The sequence below is a fragment of the Herpailurus yagouaroundi genome, unplaced genomic scaffold (genome assembly GCF_014898765.1).
Source record: "Herpailurus yagouaroundi ecotype Mexico unplaced genomic scaffold, PumYag 216, whole genome shotgun sequence".
NCBI lineage: Eukaryota > Metazoa > Chordata > Mammalia > Carnivora > Felidae > Herpailurus > Herpailurus yagouaroundi.
In genome coordinates, this window is record NW_024412447.1 from 7769088 (window position 1) to 7789955 (window position 20868).

Here is a 20868-nt window from a genome sequence, read left to right on the forward strand (position 1 = left end):
TGCCACCACAGTGCCTACATCTACAGATCTCAGTTCCTCTCCTACTTCCACTGACATTGCCACAACAGTGCCTTCTTCTACAGAGGCCACTTCCTCTCCAACATCCAGTGATGGTGCCACCACAATGTCTTCTTCGTTAGAGGCCAGTTCATCTCCACCTTCCACTGACAGTGCTACCACCGTGCCTTCCTCTACAGAAGTCAGTTCATCTCCATCATCCACTGAGAGTGCCACCACAGTTGTTTCTTCTACAGAGACCAGTTCCTCTCCAACTCCCACTGACAGTGCTAGCACAGTGACTTCTTCAACAGAGTCCAGTTCCTCTCCAACCCCCACTGAGACTGCCTCCCTCGTGCCGACGTCTACAGAGCCCAGTTCCTCTTCAACTTCGACTGATAGTGCCACAACAGTGTCTTCTTCTACAGAGGCCACTTCCTTTCCAACATCCACTGACGGTGCCACCACAACGTCTTCTTCAGAGGCCAGTTCGTCTCCATCTTCCACTGACAGCGCTGCCACAGTGCCTTCCTCTACAGAAGCCATTTTGTCTCCAACATCCACGGAGAGTTCGACCACAGTGATATCTTCTACAGAGGCCACTTACTCTCCAACCTCCACTGGCAGTGCTACCACAGTGACTTCTTTGACAGAGTCCAGTTCTCCAACCCTTACTGAGAGTGCCACCCCTGTGCCTACATCTACAGAGCCCAGTTCCTCCTCAACTCCCACTGACAGTGCCACCACAAGGTCTTTGTTGACAGGAACCAGTCCCTCTCCATCTTCTCCTGAGCCCAGTTCCTTTCCTACTCCTACTCCTACCCCAGTTCCTGAGACCAGCTCTTCTCCAGAGCCCAGTTCCTCTCCTACTCCCACTGACAGTGCCATCACAGGATCTTCATCAACAGGGGCCAGTTCCTCTCCAACTTCCACCAACGGTGCCACCACAGTTCCTACATTTTCACAGCCCAGTTCCTTTCCCACTTCCACTGACAGTGTCACCGCAGTGCCTTCCTCTACAGAAGCCAGTTCGTCTCCAACATCCACTGAGAGTACCACTACAGTGATTTCTTCTACAGAAGATACTTCCTCCGCAATCCCCACTGGCAGTGCCACCACAGTGACTTCTTTGACAGAGTCCAGTTCTTCTCCAACTTCCACTGAGAGTGCCACCATGGTGCCTACATCTACAGAGCCCAGTTCCTCTCTTACTCCCAGTGACAGTGTCACTACTGTCCCGATTTCTACAGAGGCCAGTTCCTCTCCAGCTTCCACTGATGGTGCCACCACAAAGTCTTCCTCTTCAGAGGCCAGTTCGTCTCCACCTTCCACTGACAGCGCTACCTTAGTGCCTTCCTCTACAGAAGCCAGTTCGTCTCCAACACCCACTGATAGTGCCACCACAGTCATTTCTTCTACAGCAGCCACTTCCTCTCCAACCCACATTGAGAGTGCCACCACAGTGCCTACATCTACAGAGCCCAGTTCCTCTCCAACTACCACTGGCAGTGCCACCACAGTGATTTCTTTGACAGAATCCAGTTCTTCTCCAACCCCCACTGAGAGTGCCACACCAGTGCCTACTTCTACAGATCCCAGTTCCTCTCCAACTACCACTGAAACTGCCACTGCAACAGCTCCTTCATCAGAGGCCAGTTCCTCTCCAACATCTAGTGACAGAACCACCACAGTGTCCTCTTCAACAGAGGCCACTTCCTCTCCAACATCCACTGACAGCGTCACCACATTGCCTTCCTCAACGGAGGCCAGTTTCTCTCCAACTGCCACTGACAGTGACACCAGCGTGCCTATATCTACAGCAGCCACTTCATCTCCAACTTCCACCGACAGTGCCACCACAGTGACTTCTGTGACAGAGTCCAGTTCCTCTCCAACTCCAACAGAGAGTGCCACCACACTGCCTTCCTCAACACAGCTAAGTTCCTCTCTAACTCCCACTCACAGTGCCACCACAATGCCTACATCTACAGAGGCCACTTCATCTCCAGCTTCCACTGATAGTGCCACCACAGTGTCTTCTTCGACAGAGAGCAGTTCCTCTCCAACTTCCACTAAGAGTGACACCCCAGTTCCTCCTTCTACACAGGCCACTTCCTCTCCAACTCCCACTCACAGTGCCACCCCAGTGCCTTCTTCTACAGAGGTCACTTCCTCTCCAGCTCCCACTGAGAATGCCACCACACTGCCTTCCTCAACAGAGCCAAGTTCTTCTCCAACTCCCACTGACGGTGCCACCACAGTGCCTTCTTCTCCAGAAGCCAGCATGTCACCAACTTCTGTTGACAGTGCTATCACATTACCTTCTTCTACAGAAGCCAGTGTGTCACCAACTTTTGCTGAAAGTGCCACCACTCTTCCCTCTTCCACAGTGGCTACACCGTCTCCAACTCCTCCTGACAGTGCCTCCACAGTGCCAGCTTCCACAGGGGCTCATACATCCCCAACACCCTCTCCTGGCAATATCACTATATCAGCAACTTCCATCGGGGGCCACACTTCCCCAACATCTTCTGTAGGCAGCACACTTTCAACAAGTGCTTCTCACACCACCTTACCTGTATCCATTCCTGGTCACTCCAGTTCTGCAACAACTTCTGCCTCCTTTACATCTGTGACTCCTGAGGTTGTTACTACCACTGCTCTGTCCACCTCGATCTCTGGGACAACACCCAGCACACAGAGGAGTACCTACACCACAGTCACAGTTGTCTCCACTAGCTCGGCCACTGTTACAAGCAGCACCCCTACCCCAACATCTACTGCTCCAACAACCACACCAAGTAAGCAATTTCTTGAGTTTGCCTTTTGAAGTTTACATTTCTTTTCAATCTGCCCGCATGGGTGGTTTTCTTCTTAAAGTTTTACCCCTCATACTCTTCTTTTGCTCTTACTGTTTTCCCATGAGATCAAACATCCTCAGTGTTGTCACCCTGTCTCTGACCTCTCTGTCCTGCCCGCTGTTTCTTGAGCTAGGTCTGCTCTTTCGTACAACACACTTTACCTCTCTGCCTGGACACCTTCAATCCCCAACAAAGTGTCTGTACACCCCATTCCTTCCTTTTGTACTCTGCAAGCCTCTGTCCCCCTGCATTTTATATTCTATAATCTCATGAACTTCATATTTTTCATTTGGATTTCATATCTTTTTAGTGTTTTTTTTTTCCTCATTGATTTTGCTTATGCTTAAGTGCAAAGGTTTTTTGTTTCTGTGTTGGAGGAAGGTGTGGCCAAAAGTATTCACATAAGCCTTTGGCAACTATCTCTCTGCTACCATTCACTTATTTGGTTTTCTCTTATTCTCTGAGCATCCACCATAGAAGCCAAAGAGGGTTCGCTTTTATCAGCTCTGAACTCTGCCTCTATCCCCTCAAATGTTTTCATATCCTTATGCCTCCCTGTCTGTTCTCTGTCTCTAGCTTCCACTCAGTTCTCTTCATTCTGGGTAGTATGAGACCTGCCCCACTCCACACCTACTGTTATAATAAGCTGTCATTATATGATATGTAACATATAATATATATTATACAATATACTGTTATACTTGTGAGATTTATTATCACAGTGAGAGAGGATATTTGGCATACATTAAGAAAAATATACAAGTTAAAATACTTGAAGACATTTCATGGTTTAGATGAACTATAGATAAGCCCAGAGACATATGGTCTGTGTCTGCCTGGAGCACTGCCCAATCCTGTCCTGAATTCAGGAAAATGAAGGGCAGCTGTTCAGCGTTTGGCTACTGCATTTTCTCAGTGCTTTGTGAATTCTTCCTCTGGTGAGTTCTTTGCCTGGCTTTGATTTTATGTGGCTTTGTTCTTTGGTTTCCCTCCAATGTGGCATTGTCTTGTTGAGCTCTCTGGTTCTCCAAGAGAGGTGCTGAGCATCTTCAGAGAGAAGGTCTGGACCTTGCATCTCCAGGAAGTCCCACAGGTGTCTCACGGTGAATGCACAACCAACAGGCCCATAGCTGGTGCTGATCACCTTTCTGAAGGCAGATGGTCTCCCTTCATCTTCCTCCTATTCCCTGGAGGTTGGCTTCCCTGTTGACTCTTGGGCAACAGGTGACAGACCCCAGTAACTGTTTTCGCTGCTACACACAAGCTTGTGCTCAGCACTTGGATTAGGTCTAGACATCTTCAGTAACACACAAGAGAGACAGACAGACAGACAGACTTAGGATTTATGGATCTTTATTGTGCCCAGGACACCACTCTTGACTCAACTCTTCCATTCTTCCTGAATTTCTTGGACCAAACACCTGTAACCAGAAGCTGTGTGCTATCATGGCCATGGTGTGGCCCATGCACTCTGAGTCTGGTGGGGGAGGTGAGGAGTAGACCAGGAGGTAGAGGTGGGGCAGGTCTTCATAAAGTATGTGCATACCTTATGTGCCTTCCTTCACATAACACACCTGGAATACTAGTCTGTGCAGGTACAGCTTTTTTCAAGAAAAGCCAAAGAGAACAGAGCTGTCACTTTTCCAGGTTGGTAGATATTGAGAGTTGTCTGTAACCACCTCTTTTCTATTTAAATGAAGCTTACAGTCCTCCCTCAAACTATACATCCCAGAAAAATAAAAAGGAACCATGAATAGTCATAATGGTCACAATTTCCAGTATGAGCTCTTTTGAAGCAGGTATTGAAGAGACAATGACATACTCGTTCCCAGGCTTGCTGGAATCCTAGATGGGTCAAGTTCCTCTGGGTTCTCTCAGTTTCTAGTTCCTCTTTTCTTTTCCTCAGCCTTGACTGTCCTGTCCCTCATTCCATGACAACACCAGGTTTCCTGTTCCTTGCTTTTTGGTGCTAAAGTAATTCATACTGAAATACTCCAAGACCAGGTCAAGTCTGGCCTCCACATGGACCCTTGAGCAGGTCTCTTATTCTCTCTCCAGCTCACTTGCCCCATCTGTAAAGTGGGCATTACACTAACTGTTCTGCCCACCTCAGGGTCTCATAAGAATATCAAATTAGATGGTGTCTGTGAAAATGTGCGGCAAGCTGTAAAATGTTCTGCAAGTATGTGTGGGTAAACAGGGTCTTGTCCCTTTCAGTGATCTGCTTAAATGGAGGGACATGGGATGGGAAGACCTGTATTTGCCCCATCGGTTTCCAAGGAGACCAGTGCCAGCAAGAGATCATGCTCTGCCAGAATGGAGGCTACTGGGATGGAATCAAGTGCGTGTGCCCTGGCCTCTTCCAGGGGCCAAAGTGCGAGGACGTAGTCCCGAGCATTGAGATGGGTGAGTAAGACAGCAGGGCCCTGTTGTCCCCAACCCTGGACCCAGCCTCCACACTGGGCCCCCATTCCTGCCCCTCTGCATGCCCAGGAATGTGGTCTCTTTGGGGGCAACCATTTTACTCAGTAGTAAGAAAGTTGAAACATTAAAAAATGAATAAAGCAAGAAGGTACAGTTTGGAACAAAACACAAATTTGGTGCGGAATTTTACCCTAAAGTACACTTCAAATAAGTGAGTGTGTGATTAAGCAGAATAGAAAAAAAAAATGTGTGGAATTCCCTAAAAGAATCTAAGACTTGAGAGCCCCTCAGCTCCATCCCAAAGCCATGAGAAGTGCAGTGTACTCCCCACCCTACAGGGGCACTCTAGTGAGACCTGAGTGGGGGTCAGGGTGATGGTCCAGGGAGGAATTGCTGGAGGTGTGGGTCTCTTTGGGAAGGAGACCCTCAGGGGGGCTCTGTCCTCAGTAAATGGTGCTACTGTCTGACTCCTTCAGAGCCTCCGCCGGAGACCGTCTCTGCCCAGGTAGACATGACCGTGACAGTGACCAGTATGGAGTTTACCAAAGACCTAGAAGACCGGACTTCTGAAGCATTCAAAAACTTCAGTGACATATTCGAAGAAGAGGTGAGTCTGGGAGAGCAAGTCCCTGTGCGCCACTCAGCTCTCCCCAGGGAGGAGTTTTTAGAGATGAAGAAAGCAGTTGAGGGCTTTTCTCATGTTAGGGGTCTGTGTTTCTCTGCTCACCCTTTTCCTCAGGGCTTGCCAGAGAGAGGGGAAAGACAAAGCAAGATTCCATGTAAGGGCTACCAGAGGCCCCAGGGGTGGGGATGGTGTCTGAGAAAGGACTGCTCCATCTGGACAGTGTGCTACTGCCAGCTTCTGGTGGGGGATGCGGGATGCAGCCAGTCCATCCTCTGCCCTCCTGAGATTCTATGGAAAGACCTGGCAGGCTCCAAGTTGGGGCCTCTGGGATGACACAGTGACCTCCTTGCCTTTCAGATGAAAACTGTTTATAAAGGAATCCCTGAGTATGACGGAGTCAACATCACAAAGCTGTCGTGAGTATCTGTGACTCCTGGGAAAAAAGTCTTGGGGTGGAAACAATAGTCATAATTATTACAAAGACAATTGTAACTGTGCCTCCTGTATTAGTTTGCTAGGGCTGTCATAACAAAATACCCTGGAAATTTATTTCTCACAGTTCTGGAGGCTGGTAGTCCAAGATCAAGTGTCCAGTAGGTTTGGTTTCTTCTGAGTCTCTCTTTGGCTCGCAGACAACCATCTTCTTGCTGGGCCCTCACACAATTTTCCTGTTCATGCACATCCCTGTTATGTTTTTGTGTGACCAGACTTCCTCTTCTTTTTGTTTTCTTTTTAAGTTTTTATTTACTTATTTATTTAGCAATCTCTACACTCAACATGAGGCTCAAACTCATGACCCCGAGAACAAGAGTCACACCCTCTTTCCAACTGAGCCAGCCAGGCACCCCCCAAATTTCCTCTTCTTTTTTTAAAATATATTTTTATTTTATTTTATTTTTTATGTTTTTATTTTATTTTTGAGACAGAGAGAGACAGAGGATGAGCAGGGGAGGGGCAGAGAGAGAGGGAGACACAGAATCCAAAGCAGGTTCCAGGCTCTGAGCTGTCAGCACAGAGCCTGATGCGGGTCTTGAACTCACAGACTGTGAGATCATGACCTGAGCTGAAGTCAGATGCTCAACTGACTGAGCCACGCAGGCACCCCTTTAAAATATATTTTTAATGTTTATTTATTTATTTTGAGAGAGAGGGAGGGAGAGTAAGAATTCCAAGCAGGCTCTGCACTGTCAGTGTAAAGTCTGATGTGGGGCTCAAACTCATGAACTGCGAGATCATGACCTGAGCCGAAGTCAAGAGTTGACCTCATTTTAACTTAATCATATCTGTAAAGGCCCTGTTCTCAAATACAGATATGTTCTGAGGTGCTGGGGGTTAGGGCTTCAACACATGAATTTTGGGGGAACACAATTCAGCCCATAACATCCTCCAACATTTATAGTTTCACACATATTTTCCAATTTGGAAGGTCATAACCATCCTGCGAGTGAAGCCAGCAGGACTCTTCCCATTGCACAGATGAAGAAACTGAGGCCTAGAGAGAGGCAGTGAGTTGCCTGAGGGATCGTTTTTGGAGTGGTAGAGCCAAGACTCAAACAGAAGTCCTCTTATGCTGGAGACACTGACACACAAGAACACCTGGAGGTTACTCATGGGATGGACACCCCATTTGCCTTCAGGGATGAGGCCAAATAAGTTAGCTTGAGAGGGAACCACAGGGACATGGTATCCATGTCCACAGTTGTCCAGTATTCACTTCCACTCACCTTGCACGGGATTCCAGCCCTGTTATTGACCTCAACTCCTTGAAACCCTGCAGGTATCTTGGGTTTTCTACTCTACTTCCTTGGGCCAGATATGAGGAGACAGCTGGGCTCTGAAGGCTCCAGAGAGGTCTGGGAGTGGGTGTTATAAGTGAGAAAAATTCACCTCAGAATCTTGGAAAGAAGAATCTCTCTTTCCATCTCTGGTGTGGGAACCATCTCTCTGGTGTGACCCTCATGTTACAGATGAGGGAACAAAGGTCCCACGGTGCCAACTAGCTAGTCAAAGATTACCCTGATACTCAGGGCCACTGCCAGGATTTCATCCTGCACCTCCTCACTCCACTACACCTGCAAGGCCTTGATAAAGCCATGTTTCTCCATGGGAACTTCCAGAACAGGGACTGAGGACAGTGATGGAGCCTGGGAGATGCCTGAGGCCATCACCACATCATGTCCTTATTGAGAAAGATGCCATTGAGCTAGAAGATCCCATGCTCCCCTCTAACTTGTTATTCTATGGGTTATTCTAATTCTACTATTCTATATATTATAAGTTTAATTATTATATCATATAACTCTATTATTCTATATTATATTATTCTTTATGTTGTTCAGGAGTATCACCACTCCTCATCTTTTTTTGTGTGTTTAAGTCTCTGAATATAGCGGTAAGGAAAAAACAATGGAAAAAGAGTGCTTTTGGCTTCTAGTATTTAAGAATCCTGAATTGTGAGCATGGGAAGGCTGGACTTGTTGCTGTATTTTTAAACCCAGAAAGCACTCAGTCCTGGAGTGCAAATAATCCCTAATCTATGTGAGACAGAAGTAATGCATGTTCTAGAATAAGAGCTTGTTGACCTCCAAGCATTTCTGATTCTGTTTTGCACACACACAAGATGGAAAGCTTTGGGGATTCGGAATTAGGGAAGAGGAATGGACTCAAATGGAAGCTGTGAGTGTGTCTGAAACCAGTCTCTTGGTGGCTTTGCCCCTGGTTTCTCCTAGCTCCTAAGCAAAGAGTAGGGAGAGATTTTTGGCTAGAATTTTAACCTTTTAGGTGTCAGAGATTCACTTTAGAATTGACAGAAGTGTATGTGAGTAGAAAATATGTACATATGCACTTTCAAATCTTTGCATTCTCTTAAGAGACTCACAGACCTGCAGCCTGCCACCCAGCAACTCAGGAATCCCTTAAGAGTCCCTGTGTGACCTCTTACCTCTTAAGGACACCTTGCCAGCAGCTGCCCAGTCTCTTGCTAGAACGTATCTAATGATACCTTGATCTTCCACAGTCCCATCTCTCTATCCATCTTTGCCCTCAAGCTTTCCCACAGGGCTGCCCAGAACCTAACCTTTGAGACAGTCCTCTTAGGTACAGGTTGTGGTATGAGCCCTAGGGGGAGGTGCTTAGCACAATGCCTGGAATGAGCCTTCACCCAGTGAACACTGTGTCATCATTTCAACCATCCTCCTCCAGCTCTGCCTTCCCATAGGGGCAAAGAGGGCATGGGAAAGGGGGTGGAGAAGTAAGCACCTATTATGACCTAGGAGGATGCTCATAGACATCTTTTTCTCTCCTCAGTGCTGGCAGTGTGGTGGTGGAACATGAAGTCCGCCTGAAGGCCAAGTTCACCCCAGAATACAAGGAAGTTTTGGATAAGGTCACCCAGGAGGTGACAGAAAAAATCCAGAATGTAACCAAAGAACAAATAAGCATAAATAATATCTGCAAAAGTAAATTCCTAGGCTTCTGGGAGGGGCATGAGGGGGTCCTCAAGGAATCCTTAAGCTTTGTCATCCCTGGGGTGGTGGAGGGGGAAAAGGCAGGTGTACATGCAGGCTAAATTCTGTGGGCACCAGCTTGTGGGAAAATGAGAACAAGCATGGCTTGTTATGTACAGCAGATTTTTCTGAATGTAATGAGTCATGTGGGAATCTTAGCAAAGGTGTGTGTGGGAGAAGAAGGACATGGGGAAGGCACGGGGCACTTGGAGGGTCATTGTTCTGGAGAGCTGGGAGTGAGGCTGGCATTCCCAATCGTCAGGGATGGGTTTCCCACCGCTCCCTATCGCACCCCCACTCCCCCACCCCCTACTAAGCAAGTTTGTTGTAAGGGGCTCTATGTGTCTCCTTTCACAGGCAAACTGTGTTTCAACACGACTGCCACTAAGGTGCAAAACATCACAGTTACCCAATACGACCCTGAAAGTAAGCGACTGGGGGGGCTCCAGGGAGGGCGGGGGAGGTGGGCAGTGTGCCTGGCTTCCTGGTCACGGCAACTCCTCCGTGCCCCACAGAGGAATGCCAGAAGAAGGCTGGGGAAGAATATGCTGCCTACTTCTTCGTGGAGTACAAGAATCAGAAACCAAACTGCATCAACCGCTGCATGCCAGGCTTCAACAACTCCATGGACTGCCACTCTGGGAAGTGCCAGCTAGAGACGAATGGTCCTCGGTGTTAGTGAGTGTCCCACCACCCCACTCTAGCTTGGTTTTCCTCCTTCCCCCCTGGGGACCCCACCCTTCAAGACTCTGCCTAAAGGCCAAAGTCATGTAGTGGGTCCTGGCCTCTCTTGAATGCAGCCAGCCACAAAGGACATGCATAGGCAGAGCCCCAAGGCCAGGTCTCAGTAATTTCAGTAGCACCCCTCCCCTTGGGTTTATGCAAGGATTGTGTCAAGTTCTGAAGAAGCAGAAGGAAAGCTCCAGCCTTGGGAAATCCCCAGTCAGTTGGGGAAGACAGGGTCTGGTTTCCAGGGGGAGACCAGCATACCCTGCTGATGAAATAAGGGGACGCACCCACATGGGGAAGGTGGAAAGCCCGTAAACGCTGAGTCACAGGAGTATGCGAGCAAAGAAAGGCATTGCCTACTGAAACTAAAGCAAAAAGAGACCAGGGGGAAGGAGTCACAAATATGCAAAGGCCTGAGAATATGTCCTGGGAAGGTTTCCTGAAAGAAGATTTTGCAAGCTGGTGTGGGGAGGAGAGGAAAAAGTGTATTTCCAGGGAAGAGAGGGAGCTACAGAGGCAGAGTGCATGCTGGGGATCCAGGAGGGGGAGTTGCTTTTCCTGATGGAAAGGGTGGCTGATAACATGATGGTTAGTGTGTGGATAAAAGGGTTGATGTTGGGGTCTCAAGTTCCTGGGTACAGCCCAGGGCAGTGCCAGACTCAGGCCAACTGTTCTAGATCCTGGGCTGCAAAACCTGAAAGTATTGGACTGAGTATCGGGCTTCCATGGTGTGGGAAGCTGGACTTTGCTTCTGTCCATCCCCTCAGGGCTCCTTGTTCACCCGTGGGGTTGTCCAGCTCTGAGGCAGGGAGGCTGCAGGTGTTAGCTGGCCCTGACTCAGGATGCTCCCTCTCCCTACTTTCCCCCTCTGTCCATCTCAGCTGCCTGAACACAGACACTCACTGGTACAGTGGAGAAACCTGTGAGTTCAGCACCAAGAAGAACCTGGTGTTTGGGTTGGTGGGGGCAGCCTTCGCCGTGGTGCTAGTCGCCCTTGCTGTTCTCTTGCTGTTCATGTTCCGTTCCAAGAAAGAGGTGAACAGGTGAGTCACTGCTGCCACCTTTTCCACTTGCCTCCAACTCTTCCTTTTTTAGTCCCTCTGCCTTCAATCGTTCATCCTCAGGGTGGACAGTGGGGGAGCTGAATGCAGGAACATAGCCAGTCCCCAAAGCTGCATGCTTGTCCTCTGCTCATAATGGAATCTCTCTGGGGCTATTTCTATCAATAGGCAAAAGTATAAAGTGACTCAGTTGTACAAGTGGCATGAAGAAGATGGAGGACCGGAACCTGGGACCTTCCAAAACATTGGCTTTGACATCTATGAAGGTATCGGAGATCCTCAGTGGACTCAAAATGTCTCCATGTGTGGACACACACATGAGAGGCACGTGGGAGGACTTAAAAGAGCAAAGGGAAGAGTATTTCCATTTCTAAAACATTTGGTTACACATCTGTACCCCTATTTCCACCACTGGCTCCTGCAAGGCCCTGAATGAGGTGTAAGCATTTGCACAGCATAACTAGACCATTGGGGGAAGCACAGGTTACTTGATGATTACAGATTTCTCCAGAACCTAAAACTGCCTATATGGACACCAATAGACACCTAGGAGTAGGTGAGCTCACTGATAGGTGAGTTCTAGCTCAGCCACGTGAATAATTGTGGATTTTGTCAGGTTAAATGTACTTGTTCAAATTTTGAGAAATCAAGTCTTTACATTCTAGAGAAGAGAAAAATAGAGTGGGGAAAGCATTTTTGCCAAGCCACAAATAGATAAGAAAAGAGGAACAGATGATAAGGAAAGGGATGACAAATAGGAACACAAAACAAGATGGCAGGAAATAATCTACCATATCAACAACAACAAATATAAGTGGATTAAACACTCCAGCTAAAAGAGGGAATTTTTTTTTTAAATCTAGCTATTTCCAGTGAGTGAAAGGCAAAGAAAGGACAAAGGCAAAAGTATAGAAAAGGACAAAAAGGAGAAATACTAATACTATACTAATACTAATATTATAGTTATATTTGCTGCAGGCAAATAAACTCTAAAACAAAAAGAATTATTAGGGATCAAAATGATCAATATCTACTAGGAAATAGTCTTACTCTGTTAAGAAGATATAACAAGTCCAACTCATGTGCCCTATAAAGGTCAAAAATTGACAAAACTATAAGGAAAAGTTGATGAATCTAACAACATAATGGGAGGGTTCTTATTTTTTTTTTAATATTTATTTATTTTTGAGAGAAAGAGGGAGAAAGAGGATGAATGGGGGAGGGGCAGAGAGAGAGATAGAGGAGACACAGAATCTGAAGCAGGCTCCAGGCTCTGAGCTGTCAGCACAGAGCCCAGTGAGAGGTTCAAACTCTCGAACCATGACAGCACAACCTGCCAAAGTCGGAAGCTTAACCAACTGAGCCACCCAGCTGCTCCACATGATGGAGGATTTTTAAAACATCTCTGTTAGCAGTTAATTAATCAAACAGATGAAAAATCATCACGGATATAGGACTTTCATACAAAATAATGAATAGCCTTAACATAATTACCATAGATTGAATTCAATGACTGGAACGTATGTATTCATTACAAGAACATACAGAAAATTTGTAAGACTCACCGCACACAAAGCCATAAAAAGTCTCAAGAAATTTCAAAAAAAGCTATTTAAATCAGACTATATTATCCAACCAGAATGCATATAATTAGAAATTAATAACAGAAATATTTCTGGAAAACAAAACTAAAAATCCTGTACCTTTGGAAATTAAATTATTTTTTCATTTTATTTATTTTAGCGGGAGAGAGAGCACAATCAGGGCAAAGGGACAGTGGGGGGAAGAGAGAGAGAGAGGAGAGGGGGGTGAAAGAGAGACAATCTTTAAAAAAATTTTTTTAACATTTATTCAGTTTTTGAGAGACAGAAAGAGAGCATGAATGGGGAAGGGGCAGAGAGAGAGGGAGACACAGAATCAGAAGCAGGCTCCAGGCTCTGAGCTGTCAGCACAGAGCCTGATGTGGGGCTTGAACTCATGAACCATGAGATCATGACCTGAGCTGAAGTCGGATGCTTAACCAACTGAGCCACCCAAGTGCCCCAACATAGAGAGAGAATCTTCAGCAGGCTCCACAATCGGTGCAGAGCCTGACACAGGGCTCGATCTTATGACCTTGGGATCATGACCCGAGCCAAAATAAAGAGTCTGGATGTTCAACCAACTGAGCCTCTGCTCATCATAAAACAATTTCCATTTCCTGGTAAAGGTATCCAGGCAAACACACGGAAATCATTTTCAATGATAAAACATTAGAAGTCATTCCATTTGAGGAATCTGGCTGGCTCAGTGGGTGTAACATGTGACTCTTGATTCCAGGGTAGTAAGTTCGAGCCCCACGTTGGGTGTAGAGATTACTTAAAAAAGTAAAATCTTTAAAAATAAATAAATAAATAAATAAATAAATAAATAAATAAATAAATATCATTCCATTTAACCAGGGGTTTGTAAACTTTTTCTACAAAGGGCCAGATAGCATATTTTGGGCTTTGTGGACAATATGATCTCCATCACAACTATTCAAACATGCTGATATGGCATGAAAACAGCCATAGACAATATATAAATGAATGATAAGTGTGATTGTACCCAATAAAACTTTTTGACCCTTCAAAACTGTAAAAAAAAAGTTCTTAGTTTGTGAGTCATATAAAAATAGGTGTCAGACTCACAGGCCATAGTTTGCCAACATCTGCATTGAACCAGAAGCAAGTCACAGATGCCCTCTATTACCAGTTCTATTAATTATTGTCTTGAGTGTCCTAATCAGTATAATAAAAAAGAAAAAGAGATAAAGGTTTAAAGATTGGAAAGAAAAATGTCTGTCATTTGCTGACATATTTCTATGTCGTCTAACATAAAAATCCAAGAGAGTGTTATCTCACTAGAAGTAATAGAATTTATCAATTTGCAAGACATAAGATCAATTGCATGTCTATGCATCAGCAACAGATCATTTAATTTAAAAAAATACTCCTTATACAGCAACAAATATATATAATACCTAGGAATATATCCAACAAAAGATATTGAAGACTTTCCAGTGGAAACTGATAAAACTTTATTTAAAAACATTGTAGAAATCCTAAACAAAGGATGTCCATGAACTGGGGTATCAATATTCTAAAGCTATCAAATGGCGCCCCCAATCCAAGGCCAAAACTTAATGGGCTTTTCACAAACTTAAGAAGCTGCTTGCCAAGTGCTTGTGGTTTTCCTTTGTTGAATTTTTAATGTGATTTTCCACATCTTCCAAGAACCAATCAACCCATTTGCTGATGTCTGGTAATTTAGGTAGGCTGTCATGTTTGCAATGGTTTTCGGTTTCCTGGGAAGAGGGGATACACCTCTCACCCTGCAGTGGGTGGGATTAGAGGTAAAGACAGGAGCTTGTCTTCCTAACTATCTGCTTCTGTGGGGCTTTCCTCCTGTCCAGATAAAGAGGACTCCATCCACTTGGACACCATTTATAATAACTTCCAACCCTCCTTGGACCACATAGACTCTGAAACAAAGGTAAGAAAGGCATGGGTGAAGTGCTAACCTCCCCTACCCTGAGTCCCTAGATCCTCTCCTACCATGGGGAGATCTTTAGGAAAGCAAAGTCATGTTTATGACTTGTTAGCCCAGGTGACCATCTAGGTCTACATTGCTGGGAAATAAACATAACTCAGAGTGCCAACAGGTGGGAGAAGGAGCTAAGCAGCAGGGTGGAATCTAGCTTCTCTAGATCCCTGAGTCTCCAGGCTCAGAGATTTCTTTTCACTTTAAGTATGTCCTTGATGGCCAGCTTATTTAGTTTATTTAGTTGTTTTAATTTTGAAACCCACCTAAAAGTAAAAATAGTAATGCACTAAATACCTCACCTAGACCAACAATGTTTGACATGTGGCCACATTTTCATTGCATGGCATTGTGTGTGTGTGTGTGTGTGTGTGTGTGTGTGTGTGTGTATAACATACATTATCACCAAGTTTTGCTGAACCATTTGAAAGTCAGTTGCAAACATGAAGACATTTGATCCCTAAAAACTTCAGTACACACCCCCAAATACCATTAGCATTCCCAGTAAGTTGATGATAATTTCACATATAATCCAATATCCATTTTCCCAATGAACCCAAGAGCATCTCATATTACTAGTTTTTTGAATGTGAAAAAATTTCACTCCCTGACTTTTGTTGAGTCTTCTTGGTCTCTTAAAACCAGAATTGGGGCGCCTGGGTGGCTCAATCAGTTGAGCATCTGACCTCGGCTCAGGTCATGATCTCACGGTCTGTGAGTTCGAGCCCCGCATCGGGCTCTGTGCTGACAGCTCAGAGCCTGGAGCCTGCTTCAGATTCTGTGTCTCCCTCTCTCTCTGACTCTCCCCCATTCATGTTCTGTCTCTCTCTGTCTCAAAAATAAACACTAAAAAAAAAAAAAAACCAGAATTGATTCCTACCTTTAAAATATATTGACTTTTTTTTTTTTTTAACAGTCTAGGATGATTGTCTTAAGGAATGTCCCACATTTTGGATGTATCTAATTATTTCCTTGTGGTGCCATTTAACTTGCCCCTCAATCCTCTCTATTTCCTATAAACTGACACTTAAGCCTAGAGGCTTGATTAGACCCAGCTTAGACATTTTTGTTAAGCAGATATCATGGATAATGCTACTGCATCACCTCATGAGGTACCTAATGTCAGGATGTCCTACTATGATTGAGGCCAAGATTGGTCACTTGGCAAGGGGTGACCACTCATTGATTGCCATCTTAATTTTATTTCAACTGAATGGATGTTCAAGGGCAGACAAAATGCCCTCTAAGTATTCATACTTCAGAAGAAGTGTGATTAGCTTCAGGCACTATACTCCTTAAAGAAAGCCTTGGGGCGAAGATAAACTTCCTAGCCAGGATACCTTTAAAACTACATAAGTCGGGGGTGAGTGGGGGAGACAATTGGTTCGTACTAGAATCTAGGTTATAGGGTAAGTTCTAAGCTGAGCACTTCCCCAATCCCAAGACTCTTATGTTTCCAAATCTCAGGTTCCTTATAAACCTAGCCTTCACCCGGTTCTATCTCTCTTTCCAGATCAAAATTCAGAGGCCCCATGTGATGATGACATCGATTTAAGGCAAAGGCAGTTTCACGGAGCTGGGAGTGAGGAAATCTCACTTTGGCTAAGCCTGGTGGAACATTTCCCCATTGAGAGCATTCCATGGAACCTGATGAAAACAAAACCCGCACCAAGGAGGAACAGGAGAGAGACCACAATGCTGGCAAACTCTCAATACACCATGGAGAAACTCCTGTGGGCTTGTCATGATCTCAGGCGAGGCCCTCCTGTTCACACAGCGAAGTGCTTCCTCCCTCCTGCCTTGCTTCAGCACCAAGGACAGCACCCCAAACCAACAGCTTGTAGTGGTGCTCACTTAAACACGGAACTGAACTTTACGTTATACAAAACGCTCTTGCAAGATTTATTGCCCCTCATCTTCATGAAAAACATTGAGAATTTTCTTTGAATATGTAGGATTATTAGTATTTCTAAAGTTCTAATATTTATCTATAGGTTCTGATTTTTGTTAGTATAATAATATATATTTCTAATAACTAAAAATAACAAATGAAGCAAATTTGTTACATTTTTCAAGGTTCCAAGTTCTTTATCCAGCTGATACCCTATACTAGTTCCTGTTTCTCACCTGCCAGGCTCTCTCTCCTCCCTTCCTCCAGGATGTGGGGTCTGATGAGTTTGGCCTTAAGCCGAAAAGAAGAAAATCTGCAGCCAGGAAGAGTGCCATTCTTGACCTTCCCCAGCATCATTTGCTGGCCACTGAGGATGCCATGAGGCAGGACTCACACACATTCACATGATACAGGGACTTCCATCTGGGAGGCAACTGAGTTCCCCTTCTGGAGACAGGCTTATGTTTCTTTCCATAGATCTGCAGAGATAGTCTTGGGTTGTTTTTTTTTGTTTTGTTTTGTTTTGTTTTGTTTTGTTTTTTTTCTTCCTGATTTCTACTCAACTCCCTATGTTAAATTTGGGAAAAGTCATATTTGACAATTTGGACTCAGTCTTGCCTTCTGGTGAGGACTAGGTTGTTTCTTTCTTTTCTTTTTAAAATATATATTTATTTATTTTGAGGGAGAGTGTGAGCAGGGGGGAGCAGAGAAAGAGAGAGAGAGAGAGAGAGAATCCCAAGCAGACTCTGTGCTGTCAGTGCAGAGCCCAACACAGCTCGATCTTACAACCTTGAGATCATGACCTGAGCTGAAATCAGGAGTCTGATGCCCAACTGACGGAGCCACTCAGGTGCTCCAAATAGGTTGTTTCTTTTTTCTTTTTTTAAATTTTTAATGTTTATTTATTTTTTGAGAGACAGAGAGAGAGACAGAGTGTGAGCCAGGGAGGGGCAGAGAGGGAGACAGAATCCAAAGTAGGCTCTAGGCTCCAAGCTGGAGAGCTCCAAGCGCTCCAGCAAAGAGTCTGACGCAGGGCCCAAACTCACAAACGGTAGTATCGTGGCCTGAACCAAAGCCAGAGGCTTAACCAACTGAGCCACCCAGGCACCCCTTAAAAAGTTTTTTTAATGTTTATTTTTGAGCCAACTAGGTTGTTTCTCAAGTCCCCCTTATTGCTGTCATTCAAAAAAAAATTTTTTTAATGTTTTTATTTATTTTTGAGACAGAGAGAAGACAGAGCATGAACATGGGATGGGCAGAGAGAGAGGGAGACACAGAATCTGAAGCAGGCTCCAGGCTCTGAGCTGTCAGCACAGAGCGCCACGTGGGGCTTGAACTCACAGACTGTGAAATCGTGACCTGAGCTGAAGTCGGACGCTCAACCGACGGAGCCACCCAGACGCCCCTATTGCTGTCATTTTAAACATTTTTAAGATGCTTTATTACTATTCCTGCCATGCAGCTCAGGATTCATTTTGTTCTGGAAGATGTCTCCTCCCACAGGCTACCCCATTTAAACCTTAACCTAAAACAGAGCCTAGGCTCTCTGCTGCCCCCTCATGATCACTTGGAGCATCTCCAGGCACTGGTCAGGTCACCGCCATCCCCTCCTGGCTTCCGTCATGGGAAAGCCATCAAAATCCCCAGCTCTTAAAACTGAACTTAGCCCATTCAGGCTGCTGTAACAGAATATCATAGGCTAGGTGGCTTATAAACAACACACACTTATTTCTTAGAGTTGTGGAGGCCAGGAAGACCAATACAAGATGCTGACAGATTTGGTGTTTGATAAGGGCTCACTTTCTGATTTACAAACAGCCATCTCTTTGTGTCCTCACATGGCAGAAAGGGTGAGGGAGCTCTCTGGGTTCTCTTTTACAAGGGCACTAATCCCATTCAGGAGGGCTCCACCCTCATGACCTACTCGCCTCCTAAGAGGCCCTACCCACTAACACCATCACATTGGAGATTAAGTTTCAACATATGAACTTGGGGGGTGGGGAGACAAACATTGAGTTTATAGCCCACGCTGAATCCAAATGTCTGCCTTTTCAAAGCTGGCTCCTACTTCACACAGGCCCAGATATCAGTGGTCATGGGAGGGGCCATTTAAAAGAACTGCAAACCCCATGTCCAGTTCAGAACTACAACATCCACCTCAACTTCTTCCTGCTCTCTCTTCATATCTGTTCAGTGGAAAGGCAGGATTCACTAACTAGACATATAGTTGGTTTGGGTCCAAAACTTGGCCATCCATTTACTACCTGGATGAACTTGGGAAAGTAAATTCTCTGTGGACTTCAGTTCTCTTATATTAAAATACTGACTGACCACTCCCTTTGTGCCAATCACCATTGTATATTTTAATTCATTTATTCCTTACAAGCCTATGAAGTGGGAACCATCACCATCCTCATCATATAGATGAAGGAGTCAAGGCAAAGACACATTCAGTCACTTGCCCAAGATCATGCAGCCAGTGGATGTGAAGCTGGAGTTACAAACCAGGGAGTCTGGCAGTCAAGCCTGTGTTCTTGACCAGCAGTTATGTACCCTCCCTGTGGGGCCACTGTTGGGATTAACTGGGTTAATTCATGTAAAGTGCTTGGAACAAAGCCTGGCACATAGAAATTTCTCAGAAGGAAGGAAAAAAGGAAGGGAGGGAGGCAAGAAGGAAACATTAGTTATTAGTGCATCAGCTTCTTCCCTCACAATTCTTTCCCTGGTATCCCTTCTCTCTTAAGGCCCTTTTTCCTCTCCTCCTCCAACCATAGAAGAGCCATGGGCGGACTGGGGGCAAGATGAAAGGAAAGCCCTGTTATTTTGCAGAAACATGGAAATCCAAAGATGCAGAGATGCGCAAAAGAAGATTGGAAACAGAAACACAAAGCATGAAGAGGAGGGTCTGGTGGGAGCTCAAAGAAAGGCAAAGAGGAATTTGGGAACCACCCCTCCAGTCTCACCTTTGGCCACCTGCATCATCCCCACAGTTAGGTGGTTCCACATACTACCTTTGGGTGCTGCTCTTGCCCTGACCTATGGGACCTTATGGGCATCACCTCTGGCCCCGCCCATTGCCTTGTCAGCCTCATGGCTTCTCTCCTTGTAGCCTGCCCTCCTGCCAATCACTGCTTCCCATGCAGCCACTGGCTCCTTTCCAATAGTGCTGTTCACCTGTTCAAAAACACTGATGCCCCTACCCTCTTATTAAAGCAAGATCCATGCTCCTTAGTGTCTTCGAGGTTCCTAGACTTGGGCCTGCCTTCCCTCTTAGCTCCATCTCTCCCTTCCCTCTCCACCTCAGGCTCTAAGAGCTCTATGACCCTACTGCATAGACTGCTGCAATACCACCCTCTGCCTTTGGCTGCTTCTTCAGCCTGCAATGCCCTTTTCACACCTTCCTCTTTAGAACCTGACTCATCCCGCAACCCCAATTTCATCTCCTCCAGGAAGCCCTCCGTGATAGAACCCTTTACAGTCTCTCTCATCTATGTTTCCATGTCTTAGTCAGCTTAGGCTGCCATAACAAAATACCAACACTGGGTGGCTTAAACAACAGAAGTTTACTTTCTCACAGTTCTAGAGACTGGAAGTCCAAGGCCAGGGTGCCAGCAAGATCACATTCCCGCGAGGGCTCTCTTCTTGGCTTGTAGACCAGCCTATTCTTGCTGTGTGCTCACGACTGCTTTTGTATGCACACACACACAGGGCACAGGGAAGGGGGGGGGCGGGTCACAAAAAAGCTCTCTGTTGTCTCTTCTTATAAGGGCACACATCTCATCAGATCAGGGCCCCATCATTATGACTCCTGCCTCCAAATGCCATCACACTGGGGGGGGGGTAGGTCTTCAACATATGAATTTTAGGGGGACACAGATACAGTCCATAGCACTCCTTAACACTGTGGTGTATACTTCTTATGCCACATTACAATTTTCCCTACATATCTGTCCCCACAATTTGAGGATGTGGCTTTGTTCCCCCCCCCCCATACTCCCACAGTGCCTAACACAGTGCCTTGTGCATCAAAGATGCTATTAATGTTTGTTTAATTTAATTGAATCAAGACTCATTTTCACAAAGCCATCCTTCTCTGGTCTCTTTGTGGGCTTGTGTCAACATGACATAATTGAATTCTTACTTGTTCTCTGATTGCTTCACGTATGCTTATGTCTGTTAAAAAAAAAAAAAAGAAAGAAAGAAAGAAAGA

At 45.5% G+C, this 20868-nt stretch overlaps 1 protein-coding gene across 1 annotated transcript in view; it reads left to right on the top strand.

The window, feature by feature from the left end:
• MUC17 (mucin 17, cell surface associated) overlaps positions 1–3883 on the top strand; it is a 4052-nt gene extending 169 nt beyond the window's left edge. The window contains exon 1 of the mRNA XM_040456020.1: positions 1–3883. This exon is cut by the window's left edge and continues 169 nt beyond it. Within this exon, the coding sequence (XP_040311954.1) occupies positions 125–2827 (2703 nt within the window). The 5' untranslated portion in view covers positions 1–124 and the 3' untranslated portion in view covers positions 2828–3883.
• Positions 3884–20868: the final 16985 nt, after the last annotated feature.